Source organism: Rhincodon typus, chromosome 37 (assembly GCF_021869965.1).
Source record: "Rhincodon typus isolate 14 chromosome 37, sRhiTyp1.1, whole genome shotgun sequence".
Lineage (NCBI taxonomy): Eukaryota > Metazoa > Chordata > Chondrichthyes > Orectolobiformes > Rhincodontidae > Rhincodon > Rhincodon typus.
Window position 1 is genome coordinate 5,236,622 of NC_063368.1, and position 16,088 is coordinate 5,252,709.

A 16,088-nucleotide genomic window follows, 5' to 3' on the forward strand; every position below is an offset into this window, starting at 1 on the left:
GGGCCTAGACCCTTCTTCAGAAAGGGTCTAGGCCCGAAACGTCAGCCTTCCTGCTCCTCTGATGCTGCTTGGCCTGCTGTGTTCATCCAGCTCTGCACCTTATTATAATCCTTGCCATGCAGGGTTCTCCAGTCTTGGCTCCACCCATTGCCTTGACAGGAAAGTATTTACCTTGTATTCTTGCTATCTTCTCCCTGAATGCCTCCCATTGTTCTGACAATTTTATCTACAAATAGCTGCTTCCAGGCCATTTGGGTCAAATTGGATCGCATGTTAGTAAAACTGGCTTTTGCCTAGTTTAGAACTTTTATTCCCCGCCCATCTTTATCCTTTTCCACAAGTACCTGAAATCTGAGTTATGATCATGATCTCCAAAATGCTCCCCCAGGTGATGTCTTCCACTTGCAAGAGCTAATCTCCAGAACTGCGCTCTTCTTCATGCGGCTATGTAATTGCTAAATTGGTTGTCCTGGATGCAATTTAAGAATGTTGTTCCCTTCCCTTCCTACTTGGCACACTAAAACTATCCCAGTTAACATTTGGGTAGTTAAAACCCCAGTTACTGTTTTGTTATTCCTAGACTTCTCCGAAATCTGGTTACATATTTGATTCTCTATCTCCTCCTAATGGTTTGGGGACAGAGACTAAACACCGAGTGTTTACCTTTTCTTAAACTTTAACTATTTGGCCTCATTTGATAATCGTTCTGAGATATCAACCCTCTTCATTGTTAATTGATTCCTTGATTAACATCTGTCTTATTCCTCAGGCTCCTTGCATTAAAATAGATTCCATTTTGTCTTGCTTGACTCACTTTTTTCTAATCCAGCCTATCTTTCCTGCCTTCGAAACTCACTCTTGTATTAACTTCTAATTCATTCTGTTTCTCTCTCCTCTGAAATACTGGCTACAATCCCAGGCCCCTGCCAATCTAGTTTAAATCCAACCCAACAGCATCAAAGGTGCCCAGAAGGATATCGGTCCCATTCCTACTCAGATGTAATCTGTCCAACTCAGTCAATTCCTATCTCCCTCAAAACTGTTCTAATGCCTCTGGAATCAGAAGTCCTCTATCTTGCTTCATCTCTCTAGCCACACATTCACATGCTCCAACGCCTCTTCTCATACAGCGTAAATCAGAAATGATTACCTTTGAAGTCACACTTTTCAATTTTCTATCCAATTCCCTAAAATCTGTTTGCAGGACCTCATTTCTCTTTCTTCCTACGTCACTGGTCCCAACAAGGTCCACAATCGCTAGTTGTTCACCGCAGCCATTCAACAGGATCCTTGATCCTGGCACCCAGTCGATAATACACCATCCTAGAGTCACGTATGTGGCCAGCTGCCTACTCCCCTTACCAATGAATCCCTTACCACAACTGCCCTTCCACATTTCTTTCTTTCGTACTGAGATAGACAGACTGCCCAGTGTTGGCACCTTCCTCTGTCTGACAATTACCCATTTCCTCCTCTGCCTGCACTTCATAAGCTGCAGGAGACCCTCAGACCTTTTGCACCATAAGACCATAGCAGAACATGTATATCTCAACTTTCCCATCTCATCTATCAATTCTTGTCTTGAATATACTCAGAGAACTCCTAAGATTCAGAACTCAAAAAAATTTCTCATCCTAGTCCAAACAGCCAATGACTAACCTTGTAACAATGACTCTCAATTATAGAGTCAGAGATATACAGCACGGAAGCAGACCCTTCAGTCCAACTCATCTATGCCGACCAGATATCCTATATGAACCTAGTCCCATTTGCCAGCATATGGCCCATATCCCTCAAAACCCTTCCTATTCATTTACACATCCAGATAACATTTAAATGTTCTAATCGTACCACCCTTCACCACTTCCTCTGGCAGCTCGTTCCATACACGTACCACCCTCTGCATGAAAGAGTTGCACTTTAGGTCCTTTTTATATCTTTCCCCTCTCACCTGAAACCTATGACCTCTACATTTTGGACTCCCCCAGCCTGGAGAAAAGACCTTGCCTATTTACCCTATCAATTCAGCCAGGAAGAAATATCTTCCCAGCCGAGCTCTCGAAGAATCTGTTACCAAGCCCTACAGGGTCCTAGCAGTTATTCAAATGCTAATCAGCTGTTGCATAGACTAAGATCAAGTTAGATTTGAAAGCTCCCTTTATAAATGTAGGCACAAAGACTGTTGGTGCAGAGGAGCTGCACTGCACTGCAACGAAGTGGGGAACAAAGAAAACAAAATTAGAATAGCTTAAGGTTCCTATATTAAAAAGGTTAGCGGTATGCTAATAAGTTTACTTTGGCTACTTCTAGCAAATGCATCTCTGCCCATCAGCAGAAGTAGCATTTCCATACTGTGGCCAAGCAGATTATTGAAATTTTGTAGAAATAAAGTACTTGGAAATCAGGCCAAATGGCTGTTATTGGGCTGTAACAATTCCATGATTCTTCACATGTTAGAAATACTCAATAAGTCCGGTAACTTCTGTGAAAAAACAAACTTAATACTTTAATCTGATGACCTTTCATGCAATGTTATCTGCTTTACTGTTTTTTTAATACTCATCAGATTAGACTTCAATTTATTTACTAGTGACAAAGTACAATCTCAAAAATTGCAGCATATTTAGGATGGTTTCAAACTGATTTGGAAAACAGTTAAGAGACAGAACTTGAAGACTAGCATAAAGCTGGCAATCTCACAGAGAAAGAATTCCAATACTATAGGACTTGATCACTGACAAGAGATCCCAAAAAAGCTTCACAAGCAAGAGAGTTTACAAAACTAATGAAAGGTCATCAACAATATATATTAATGACCTGAATAATATAGGAAGTGAATGTGCTATTGCCAGTTTTGCAGGTGACAAAAATAGGTAGGAAAACAACTGATTGAGGATAACAGGGAATCCGCAGAGGGATACAGACAGGTTAAGTCAGTGAGCAAAATCTTAGCAGACAGAATCTAGTGCAGAGAAATGAGAAATAATGCACTTTGGCAAGAATAGAGGAGTAACTGTTATTTAAGTGCAGAAAGTCTGCAGAAAACTACAGCATCAAGGGATTTGGGAGCCCTCAGGCTTGAGTCAAAAAAACTAGCCTAAGTACAACACGTAATAGGGAAGGCAAATGGACTGTTGGCTTTATTTAAAAAGGAATGGAATATAATAGGGAAGTCTTGAGGAAACTATACAAGGCACTACGTACTCCTAGAATATTGTGAACAGTTTTGGTCCCCTCATCTAAAGGGGAGCTATATCGGCACTGGAGGCAGTCCAGAGAAAGTCCACTAGGTTAATTCTGGTTATGCAGGAATTGTTTCATGAGGATAAGTTGAGTAGGTTGGGCTTGTATTCATTGGAGTTTAGGAAAAGGAGAAAAGAGACAACACTGAAACAAAAGATTTTAGGGGCCTTGACAGAGTGGATGTGGAGAAGTTGTGGGGGATTCTAATGTTGGAGGGCATAATCTTAGGGGAAGGGTTCACCATTTAAGAATCTGTGAAATTCTTTATTACAGAGGTCTGTGTCATTAAATAAATTCGAAGTGAAAACTTCTGTGCTTAAGTCGTATGGTCATATGGATCCAAAGTGTTAATACTCTCTCCACGGATGTTGCCTGACCTGCTGAGCACCTATTTCCAACATCACGTTTTAATTTGGATTTACAGCTCAAGCCTTAAAACCACACTTGAAGCATCATTATTCTTGCAGGTAAAAAATGAACAACTTTCAAAAATAGCTCCACGAATGAGAAGAAGAATCAGAATCTTCTTCTGGCATCAGTTCACAGAAGACTACAACACAAAGTGAGCTGCTATTCTCCTTTGAATCGTAACAAGTCCTTTTGCATCTCTCCAAGATAGCTTAGCATATCATCCAAAAAGCATCTTTGAACAACATCTTCCTCATCCTTCTAATATCAACTTGTACTTGTTGGGCCAAATAATCTGCTTCTGTGCTCTAAATAAACAATGTAACATGAATTAAAACCAAAACTGTGGATGCTGGAAATGTGAAACAAAAACAAATTGCTGGAAAAACTCAGCAGGACTGGCAGCAGAGAGCAGAGTCAATGTGATCCAGTGACCCTTCTTCAGAACATCAATTCTGTTTTTGTAACATGAATTGTTCTCTAATAGAGTTAATTTAGACAAACCAAATCTGTTATTGTTTAGTTGTGAACTTACATTGATTTGATTCTACAGTCCAAGTCACGCTAATCTCACAATATTTACATTTAGCACCCAAAAGATAGAACTCAGCTTGCGTTGATTTCTGCTAGCTAATTTAGTTCCCAGGAAGCCATGGTTTATTTACCGGAGTAAATATTGGTGCTGATAAAATACATTGAAACCTAAAATAAAAAGTCAATCCATACCTGCAATTCCTTTTTATTAGATAGACTCCTGGCAATAGCTTTAGCAGCTTCTACACCGATTGTGTTTCCTTCGAGGCGTAATGCCTGCAGGTGTTCAAATCTTTCAATCTCTTCAATAATCTCAGCAGCTGGGCAAAGGAGAATAAATGACTTTGAAAAACAGATACCACCCAGTTAACAGCAAATGTCACCAATATATTTTTCCTCTCTACTCTACACTAAACAATATTGGATCATCTGTAGACTTATGATCCTATTACACTCATCATAAATGCTAAAGCTTCCATATTTTAAAACGTCCCTCTTAACTTCAGATCAAGCAGAACAATTCTGTATTAAAAGTTTCAACTTGGTATAACAGGAAAATATGTACCTGGAGAACTAGGAGTAACTATGGGACAACTCGTGTGCTGTATATCTGCCAGAACGGTTCTGTATGACATATTTTGTACAACATACCCAAACACTCTTCAATTATTTTTGTTAGTCAAGAATCTACCCATCTCTGCCTTAAAATTATTCAAAGTAACTGTGCCAAAAATAATCCTACAAACACATAGCCCTCACAGAAAATGTTCTCTCTTATCTCTGCCTTAAAGGGAGACCCTTTGTTTTTAAATTACATCCCTACATCTCTCCATAAGGGAGAATATCCTTTCAGCATCCACACTTGTCAAGAGCCATCAAAATTGCATATGGTTCAACAAAAGCACTGTAATTCTTGTAAAATCCAATAGATACAGGGCCAAACTGTCCAACCTTTCTTTATAAACTAACCCTTCCATCCCAGGGATCATTCAAGTGAACCTATTCTACTTCTGATGCCATTATGCCCTTTGTTAATTAAGGAGACTTAACTGCACATAGTACTCCAGATATGGTCACACCCAATATCCTGTACAACTGCAGCAAAACATCTATATTCCATTCACCTTCTTTTTCATTTGCTGTATCCACAAACAGACTGTGATTCACATACTAGGACACCCCAATTCCACGATACTAGTGTTCAGCAATCTCTAATTAAATATTAGACTTTTTTCTAATCTTCCTGACATAGTGGACAAATTCACAACCTTCCCTCGTTAATCTGGAACAAATTAAAATACTTGCATCACGAAGAGTCATCTGATTTCATAATCAAGCCAAAAAGTTAAACATCTTCATAATAATCTACCCAATCTTAACAATCTGCATTCACTGCCTTGTGCTGTGTTTTACCCATCACCCTTGCATTATGAACTTTTAAGTCAACATCTCTGATAACATTGCATCATGTAAACTTGTCAGATGGCAAGTACACCAAGTGTCAGTGCTTCAAATGTCTGTTGTGCATCTTTCAGCTCAAAAAGGTCCACAACACAAAGAAATTATGCTTGAACCAAACTTTTTTGCTCAATATCCTGAAAAGAAATTTAACACGTAACAACTGCTGACTGACATGAAATTAGCATAACATTTCGTTCCTTGGGCCTGTTCCTCTTTACAACAAAATAATGGCTGACCAATAACCAAAATTCCTTAATGTATTTCCCTATGTTAATACCTTGTGAAAAAAATCCATTGACTTGGTTTACAATTAACATTTGATCTAGTATCAATGCCATTTTTTGACAGTTCTAAACTTCAAAAAAACAAATCAACCCCCGTACACAAGTCCTTCACAATTTCACTCAGAAATACTCGGGTCTAATTTTTCAACTAGGCCTCAAACCGAAGAATCCACTAATTAGAAATAGTAAGGTTTTTTCCTATTTTCCTTCTGTGCTTTCTAAGTTCAAGGTAAGATACCCTTAGATTTCGTTTTTTTCAGTAACTTAATCCTTCAGTCTCTGCTAAATCTAGACTACATTTCCTACAAGGCCAAAAGATCTTTCCTAAGCTTTGGTGTCCAGGTTCCCTGGTCAAAGTTCCCGAGGTGCGGTCTAACTGCAGCTTTGTGCGGCTGCCACATGACTTCTTTCTATCTGTCCTTATTTTGAAATCAACCTGTTCAGACATGCAATGATACAAAAACAAAAGGATGGACTTGAATCCAGGCCTTCTGGCTCAGGGGTAGGGACAACATCACAGAAGCACTCCCCAACACACACACATACCCCTCCAGCCATCCATTTGTACACTATTCTTCTAGATATAAAGGCCAGTTGGCCTCTTATTTTCTGTACCTGTTGATATTATAAATATTCATGATTCTAGACCTCCAATGATTACTGATTTTGTTACAAACTTCCAGCAATTTCCTTCTTTCTTTCTTTTACCCAATATCCCAAGACATCTGATATCCAGTCCAGTCCAATCCACATCAGATTTGTATTCACATACCAGCTTCAGCTGTGTCAAGTTTTAGGGCACGGCCTTTGAAACTCAGCTCTCCCCCACCCACTTGAGTCTTTGCAAGGGCATCCACCAGCTGAGAGATATCCTCAGAAGCCATCTCCTACCACCTGGTGAAAAACAGAAGACATTTTAAACATTACATCACAAGTTTCAAAGCAATTAAGTAAACACATGATAAAAACATACCAGTTGAACTAGTTTAAGTCGAGGAGCGTATGATCTGCAGGAAGTATTTTTCCAGTTACGCTACATAAAAATCTGTTGCGTTGGTGATAATCCCCGATGTAATTTACATTAGAAAAAAAGTGTCCTTATCCATTAACCCATACATTATAACTCCTTGGAGATTTATCACATCTGTGATAATCTTTTCATCAGTGATGCCATTTTTACCTCAGCAACTGTCCAGTCTCCCAAGGAGAGATTTTTTCTGCTCTGCCATACCCAAGATTGAAGCACTCCATAATTGCAAACTGCCTCACTTAGAAAGGAATATCCACTTTGATGAATAGCTCAGTTCAACGCTTTCATAAGGCCTGTACTTTTAATTTATTTGAAGAAAAACAATCTAAAGTGTTAAGCCTCTGATACAACTTCAAACATATTTTAATGCTGCTGACCAATAGGAAGTGCTTGTTTTCCCAACAGTCTAAGCGCTACTTTCCAAAAGCGGAGTGAAGAGCTTCCAGCAAGTGTTCCACCCAGGAATGGTGGATTAAAACGACAAAGATGCTAACTCAAACCTACAACTATCAGGTCATGAGGCATGTCCTCAGCTGCACACCTTCCACGGTTAAGGGGATTTATTGGTTTTAATTCCTCTACCTACACTGAAAACATCTCCAAATTGCCAGAGATCTACTCCTGGCCACTGACCCTTCCTCTACGTGCATGCTGATGGTGTTCAACTTTACCTCTCTAGCACCTTCTCAATCTCTCCACTATCAGGCTACTTCTTCGACATTTAGTATTGACTAAGTGCAATTTCGTCCAGTTAAAAATTGGGAGGACTGAAGTTATTGGCATTGGCTCCCAACACAAACTGAGGAGGTTGCTGAGAAGAGAAACAAAGTGAACCAGATTGCTCACAACTGCTTCAACCTGGGGCTACATTTCCAACTGCATATACTTTCCACCACAAAACTCTACTTCCTGTGGCACAATAATACAGGGTGTTAAAAAAAAAGGGATTTTTCTATTAAACCATCTCCAGGTTCCATAGCTATTGTCTGGCCACCCATTGTTCACATTATTCATCTCATTGGAAAACAGCTGCTCATAATATATCTCACATTAAATTTCACCTCACCCATCACTCCTGTACTTGCTGACCAACGTTTATTTATAGTTCCTCAACATCTTCAAATGGAACACTCATCCAGTGTTTAAGTCCCTCAATAAACTAACCACAGTCTCTAATCTCTTCCATCGTTTAACACATTCTGAAGCCCACACCACTGATTACAGCCTTGTGAACTCTCACCTCCCACTGCCATCCATTAATAGTTGTGCCTTTCACTACCTAAACTTTATGTTCTAAAATTTCCTTCACTTCCCCTGCCTACTTAAATGCTCTCCATAAAGGACACACTTTGACTAGAGTAAGCCTCGTTATCACTTGTTTTTTGATTATGCCTCGATTAAATGCTTGAGATCATGTTTAAGTATTAAAAGGTGCTGTAGAATTATATGTACAGTACTTATTTGAAGAACACAAGTTAGTTCAATTATGGTTCACTGAAACACTTCAGTTCCAGAATTATGATAGAAAACCCATGAGTAACAAATGTTCTCCTTCTGTTCTCCTGTCTGCCTGTACACCAAACTGACCTTCCTTACAAAATTTAATACAGCATTTTAGACATTTGTGTGTTAATTATGGAAATCAGCACATGCTTTACCTTCCAACAGTGCTTGCCTTGCTTCCTCTTCCACTAGTTTCATTCTATAACTGGCAAAAAATTAGGTTCAACAGAGTAAAGCAGTTCTTAATTTTCAACACAAACAAAATTTGCTAAATAATCATTTTAGGAATATGGTTGCAGAGGTTCTGGCAATCCTTCAATATCTCAACCAAGTAATGATCTTCCCTGGGACACACAATAAGCACTGTTTTCTTAATTAACCTTGTGGAATGCCATGTCTAATCCCAATTTTATACCGAACTGACATCCAAACAGACTGTTTCCTGCAGAAATTAACAGGCAGTAGTCACCAGTATGCATCTTTTTCTTTTCTTTAGTCAAACGGTTCAGAGAACGATTGCAACTCAACATCACCCCGCCCACCATTGGCCTCCAGTGAGACCACTGCACACAAACTAGGAGATAAAACTTGAATCTTCTTTATTTTTATGGACTACTACTATAACTCCATGTGATGCACTTTCCCATTAAGGTATCATGGGAATGATTTACAAAAGGATTCTGGTTGGTGTCAACTATTAGTTGCCTCTCTGGTAAAATAGTGAGAAATTTAAGGCAATGGTGGAGTTAGAGTGCAAGTTGGTTATTGAATCGGATACAGGCTCAAGGATGTAAATGCCCTGTCTGCCCCTCGAAAATAATTACAAGCCTCAAAATCACTGTTACGCAGTTAGATTTAGGAAAGGCATGATAGCGAGGGTGAGATCACTTCATAGAGTACACCAAGGATTCCACGATTGTTCACTGCACTATATTTTTATCTGCAAGATATCTATCATGTAGTGCAGGTACTTCAGAGATTAGAAACAAGTGTACAAGGTACCGATAAGCATTAATCACGACCATTTGTGGTTATCTTGTAACATTCCCATAAGTTGCCCTAGTTTGATTTTCTTAAGAACAGACTTGCATCTTAAGCATTTGAAATGTCATCACTGCCAATGCAATTAGATGTGCTTTATTTTTACAGACAAAATTCAGGTGCTTTGTTAAGTCTAGTGTCTATGGGGAAGAAATATTAGTCAGGCCAACAACAGAACTCCAATCCCTCTTCATGGTCAAGGGGTCTTCTACGTCCAGCAGACTAAACAGAGGTCCCTGGTTTAAAACCTCATCTCAACGGGAGCAAATAAAACAACTCAATCCACCATAGATAACAAGTTGTAGAGCTGGATGAACACAGCAGGCCAAGCAGCATCAGAGGAGCAGGACGGCTGACGTTTCGGGCCTAGACCCTTCTTCAGAAATGGGGGAGGGGAAGGGGGACCTGAAATAAATAGGGAGAAAGGGGGAGGCGGATAGAAGATGGATAGAGGAGAAGATAGGTGGAGAGATTGCAGTGGGAGAGAGATCGCAGTGGGAGAGAGATCCACTGGAGGTTTTTCCCGGAGGGAGGAGGGTAACTTCTTCAGGGTAGGCATCCTTAGAAGAGGCTTCGCAGTGGGGTTAAAATTGTTTCAGAGATAGTAGGAACTGCAGATGCTGGAGAATCTGAGATAACAAGGTGTAGAGCTAGATGAACACAGCAGGCCAAGCAGCATCACAGGAGCAGGAAGGCTGACATTTCGGGCCTAGATCCTTCTTCAGAAATGGGGGAGGGGAAGGGGGATCTGAAATAAATGGGTCTAGGCCCGAAACGTCAGCCTTCCTGCTGAGTACATCCAGCTCTACACCTCGTTATCTCAGATTCTCCAGCATCTGCAGTTCCTACTATCTCTGAACTCAATCCACCATCACTGGAGTGGAAGGAAGGTGATCAGATTCTGAGATTTGGAAAGAGAATTCCATGGCTAAAAAGCCAAACATTTAAATAGGTATAGGATTTTTTTTGGGGAGTGCTGAAGTTGAGAGAAGATTGAGTATAGGAAGTTGGCCAGAAGAACATTCAAATAATTGAGACCGATGTTGACAAAGACAAAGAAAAGAGTTTAAATATCATAAAAACACACAAATTTACAATAAAGTGGTTCACAATCCCAAAACGCAGAATAATAACTGCTGACAGAAACAAATGTAAGACGTAAACCAAATATTATTTTAACATTAGCATAATATTCAGACTACTTCTACTAGTGCTACAGTGTCAGATCTATAAACACCTATATTTTAACCTATTTTGGTAGTTTTGACTTAAAAATACCCTCAAAATGGAAAGTTGCAGCCATACAGGAGGCCATTTAGCTACTCATACCTGCTCCATCATTTAGCGAGATGATGATTGGTCTGCAATGCAATTCCGTACACCTTCCTTTGTCCAAGAAACCCTAAATACCTTTGCTAAACAAAGGCCTATCAATCTATGATTTTAACTTAATAGATTCATCATCAACTGCCACCTGCAGCAGAGATCTAAATTTTTTACCATCTTTTCCTTTTAAAATATTTCCTAATTTCACTCTTGTAGGGTCTGCTGTAAATTTGATTGTGCCTATTTTGAGACTCTCAAACCAGCAGAGTGAAACTATTTCCCCCAGTATCTTAAACTTCAAAACTTGAGGAAATACAGCCCTAGCTGGATCCCAAGTTCAGAGACCAAATTTATTAAAACACTTTGCACTCCCTCAAAGACCAATATAGACTTCCTACAGTGGTGTCCAAAGCTGAACACAGCATTCCAGGTGAACACCACTTTTATATACTGAAGCCACCATCAATGGTCGCTGCTATAAATTCCACGTCCTCGCCAACTCTCTCTTCTAAACAACCAAGGATATTGGCAATTTTGTTGTCCTACTTGAGCTCTCAATGAGATTTCAACCACATTTCTGAGCCGCTACTAAAACCATTCATTGACACCTCCACAAAATCTTTTAGCTCTGCCCCATCTCAACTCCTCTGAAGTTTTCATCCATGTGTTCATTTATTCCACATTTCAGGTCACCTTCTCACATTCTATTCTCCACAAACTTGAGGTTATCAAAGGTTCTGCAGTCTTCATTCGTTCTCACACCACATTTTGTTCACCTGCCATCTAAACTCACCATGGCTTTGTCCCCACCCAAAGCTCTAATCTTTAGCCTTATAACCCTCCACAGTGTGTGCTGTCTTCTAACGTTGGACTTAAGCATCCACATTTTAATTTTAATCCTTCTTCTTAGGTTCTTTGGATCAATGATGATTTGCTTTCACTTCAGTTTCAGTCCAATACTGGATCCACAAACCCTGCCACAGGTGGCGTTTGCTAAAGCAATGGGTGAACATTTGATTTTTTGCATAATCCCTCCACTGTTTGAGATTGGTTTCCATCTAGACCCATCAGAGATACTCAAATGGATGGCACCTGCATGGTTGCCCATTTTGGGTAGTTTTGGGCTATAGATCCTCATGAGTTGGTCAGGATATCACAATTTTCGGAAAGGCTGAGAGGAAGTCTTCAAAGCATTTCCCCTACTAAGTAGTAACTGGCTGTCGAGATGAAGCTCAGGGTACACAGCTTGTTCTCGAAGTCTCGTGTCAGGCACATAGATGGTGAGTTCCATTCCATGCAGCTGACTGACTGCAACCAGCGTCTCGATGCTGGAGTTGTTGGCTTGAGGACATTGATATTGGAGCAGCTATCCAGCCAGTGGATTTGCAGAATTTTGCAGAGACATCACTGGTAATATTTTTCAAGGAGTTTGTGGTCTACATCTTAGACACAAACATGAGAGCTGGTAACAACTGCCTGGTGAGCCATGAGCCTGGTATCGGGTTTGAGGTCTTCGTCATAAAACAGTCTGTTCCTCAGACAGTCACAGGCTACGCTAACATAGAATCCCTAGTGTACAGTCAGGTCATTCGGTCCAACAAGTCCATACTGACCTCTGAAGATCATCCCATCTAGACCATTCTCCCTCCCCTTTCCCTGCAATCTTGCATTTCCCATGGCTAACGCACCTAACCTACACATGCTGGACACTATGGGCAATTTAGCATAGCCAATGAACCTAACTTGCACATCTTTGGACTGTGGGAGGAAATCAAAGCATCCAGCATAAATCCACGCAGACACAGGGAGAACATGCAAACTCCACAGTCACCCAAGGGCGTGAGGCAGCAGTGCTAACCACTTCCTCACCATGCCGCCCGTTGGAGCTGATGTACTAATACAACTTTAATGACCTTACCTCCTTCTACCTAGACCTCGGCTCTATAAATTTCCCTCTTAACCACTTTGCCTTACTACCTTGCTCTACACCTTTAAAATAATCAAAAATTTACTTCATTGACCAAGCTTTTGGTCATCTGACCTACTATCTCACATGGCTCAGTGGTTATATAGGCTTTATAAAGCAAGATATAAAGTGCCTTGGAATGCCATATTATGATAAAGATACAACATAGACAAGTTCTGTTGTTGTTCTAAGCCCTTTGCCTCTAAAGAAGTCATTTTGGATTAATTGCTGTATTCATTTCCTTGGGAGGCAATGGCCTAGTGGTATTATTGCTGAACTTTTACTTGAGAGACAGATAATGTTCCGAGGACCAAGGTTCAAATCCCACCAGATACCCTGTGTGGGAAAAGTGGTGGAGTTGATTAGTTTGAGATTTTAAAAACACACCTGTTTCCTCAAGTCTCTTTACACTTTGATTGTTGTTTTTCACCCATTCTACCACTTTGGATCCACAGCGGAAGCCTCACATGCCTACACTGAGCTCAGTTTGTCATGTTTTTAGCCATTCAGTATTAACACATTTCACATTTCCAACTGCACTGCTTACAATGCTGCCTTATCTTTGTGAACCCATCAGTAATTCAAAATGAGTTTCCATGGAATGTTCAGTATGCTATCCTATTAATCTACTGTAAACACCAAATAATTAGATTCCACCCTGTCAAGCTGCCCCCAACCCCGCACCACAGAATATCCTAGCTTTCAACCAGCGCATCTCCCAATTCTTCTAAACTAACCTTGCGAACATTAGCTGGTGTGCTTACTGCAAATTGTAATAAGACAGAAATCCTCCATTGAAGTCACTTTGCGACGTGATTGCGTGGTGCAAAGGATAGCTTCCAGTATTCCAGGTTCAGACTGCACCAGCCACCAGGGAGCAAAGGAGTACAATAACATGGACTAACATCTTATTTAACCTGACTCAGGCTGAAGACTCATCCGGTGAGAAAAGGGTATGTACAGACATCACCACACTTTGACTCAGACCTTCACTACATGTGGCCCACACAAGAATCGGAAAATGGGGTGGGAAATATTTTTCCCCAAATATAAATTACAACCCGATTTATATTCTGATAAAATTATCAAAAAGAAACAAGCTTGCACTTGCACTCCCTCCACAACTAGGGATCAAAACGTTCCCTCATCGAATGAAATAATTAAACCAAATAAATTACTAAAGTTAAAAACCAAAAGAACTGCAGATACTGTAAATCAGAAACAAAAACAAAGTTGCTGGAAAAGCTCAGCAGGTCTGGCAGCATCTGTGGAGGAGAAAACAGAGTTCACGTTTCGGGTTTGGTGACCCTTCCTCAGAACTGATGGTGGCTGGGAAAACATCAGTTTATATGCAGAAAATAGGGAGGTGGGTGGGGTAGGGAGTAAACGATAGGATAGAGCCCAAAGAGAGAGAGAGACATTTGGACAGACAAAGGAGTTGCTAACGATCAGGCTGGGAGGGTGAATAGTTGTTAATGGGGACTGTTAGTGACTAACAACAGGGGTTGTGTAGTGGCAGGCTATGTGGTAACAAGGCCTGGTGAGTGGGATGGGGAGCTGGGACATGGGAGAGTTTAGGCCCTAAAATTATTGAACTCAATGTTGAGTCCAGAGGGCTGTAGGGTCCCCAAGCAGAAAATGCGGTGTTGTTCCTCCAGCTTGCGTTGGGCTTCACTGGAACCCTGTAGCAAGCCGGAGACAGAGATATTGGCCAGGGAGCAAGGTGGTGCATTGAAGTGGCAGGGAACAGGTCGTTCAGGGACAGGTAGTCCGCTTGGGGACCCTAAGGCCCTCCAGACTCAACATTGAGTTCAATAATTTTAGGGCCTAAACTCTCCCATGTCCCAGCCCCCCACCCCACACACCAGGCCTTGTTACCACGTAGCCTGCCACTACACACACACTGTTGTTAGTCACTAACAGTCCCCATTAACAACTACTCACCCTCCCAGCCTGATCGTTAGCAACTCCTTGGTCTGTCCAACTGTCTCTCTCTCTCTCTCTTTGGGCTCTATCCTATCGTTTACTCTCTACCCCATCCACCTCCCTATTTTCTGCATATAAACTGACGTTTTCCCAGCCACCATCAGTTCTGAGGAAGGATCACCGGACCCGAAACGTGAACTCCGTTTTCTCCTCCACAGATGCTACCAGACCTGCTGAGCTTTTCCAGCAACTTTGTTTTTGTTCCTAAATTACTAAAGTTAGTTCACAATTATCACTAATGAAACATGTTGCTGTGGTATTCGTCAGCTATGCGATTAACAGAAGCATTTGCTGTCAAACTACAACATTAACTAACTGGCAGGCATTAATTTGCCTAAATTTCCGTTCATTTGAAGAACATCAAAAATTAGACGTGAAACAAAATTTGAAATTACCAGAAAAAAAGGTCGAATTCGAGTCTACCGGCTCCGCACGCCTATTTTTTGGAGCTAATGGCGGTCAGATGTTTTTCAAACCGGCCTCTAGCAAGTTCCGCCGTTTTCCACTTGGGCACGTGCTGGCAGCCTAGCGTTATGGGAGTTGTGGTTCTCAATGTCGAGGAAGCACATTATCCCTGCTGGGTACCATGGCGAACTATGAACTACAATTCCCGACGGACTTTGCGCGAAAGTGCGCCCCCACCTTTTTAATTACGTACTAAAGAGAGAAACGGCCGTGAAGGCGAGAGGAGCCTTTTTGGTAGATTGCTCCACAGCAACTTCTACAGGCCCAGAGACATATAACAAGCAGCATGCTGTGGACGAGAGAACAAGGTGTAGAGCTGGATGAACACAGCAGGCCAAGCAGCATCAGAGGAGCCGGATGGCTGACGTTTCGGGCCTAGACCCTTCTTCAGGAAAAAAAGTGCTTTCGCACTTGGTGGTCAGATCCTCTGCCCATTGAACCTCAGCTAGTTAAATTATCGCAGTTGTTTTTGTTTGGTTGGCATCTTTTCGTCCCTGAGAGATACTGACAATGCAGCCTCAGAAACTTGATAAGGTCAAATGGCCGAGTGGTATTATTGCTGAACTGTTAATCCAGAGACCCAGCTAATGTTCTGGGAATTTGAATCCCACCACACCAGATGATGGAATTTGAAATTCAATAAATATCTGGAATTAAAAGTCTAATGATGACTGTGAATCCATTGCCAGTTGTCAGAAAAATCCACCTGGTTCACTAATGTCCCTTTACGAAAGGCAACCGGCATCCTTATCTAGACAACAAGGTGCAGAGCTGGATGAACACAGCAGGCCAAGCAGCATCATAGGAGCAGAAAGGCTGACGTTTCGGGCCTAGACCCAAA

The 16,088-nt window shown here is 41.1% G+C and overlaps 1 protein-coding gene across 2 annotated transcripts in view; it reads right to left on the reverse strand.

Annotated features, from left to right (window-relative positions):
- The window catches only part of rangap1b (Ran GTPase activating protein 1b), a 56,030-nt gene extending 40,651 nt beyond the window's left edge, over positions 1-15,379 (reverse strand). The window contains exons 1-4 of one of the 2 annotated variants that reach the window (XM_020531304.2): positions 15,178-15,379; positions 8,619-8,668; positions 6,703-6,824; positions 4,378-4,505 (exon numbers count right to left, since the gene is read on the reverse strand). In XM_020531304.2, coding sequence (XP_020386893.2) covers positions 4,378-4,505; positions 6,703-6,814 — 240 coding nt within the window. In that variant the 5' untranslated portion in view covers positions 6,815-6,824; positions 8,619-8,668; positions 15,178-15,379. The remainder of the gene's footprint in view (positions 1-4,377; positions 4,506-6,702; positions 6,825-8,618; positions 8,669-15,177) is intronic. The other variant, XM_020531303.2, reaches the window with a different exon arrangement.
- Between the last annotated feature and the right edge of the window lie 709 nt (positions 15,380-16,088).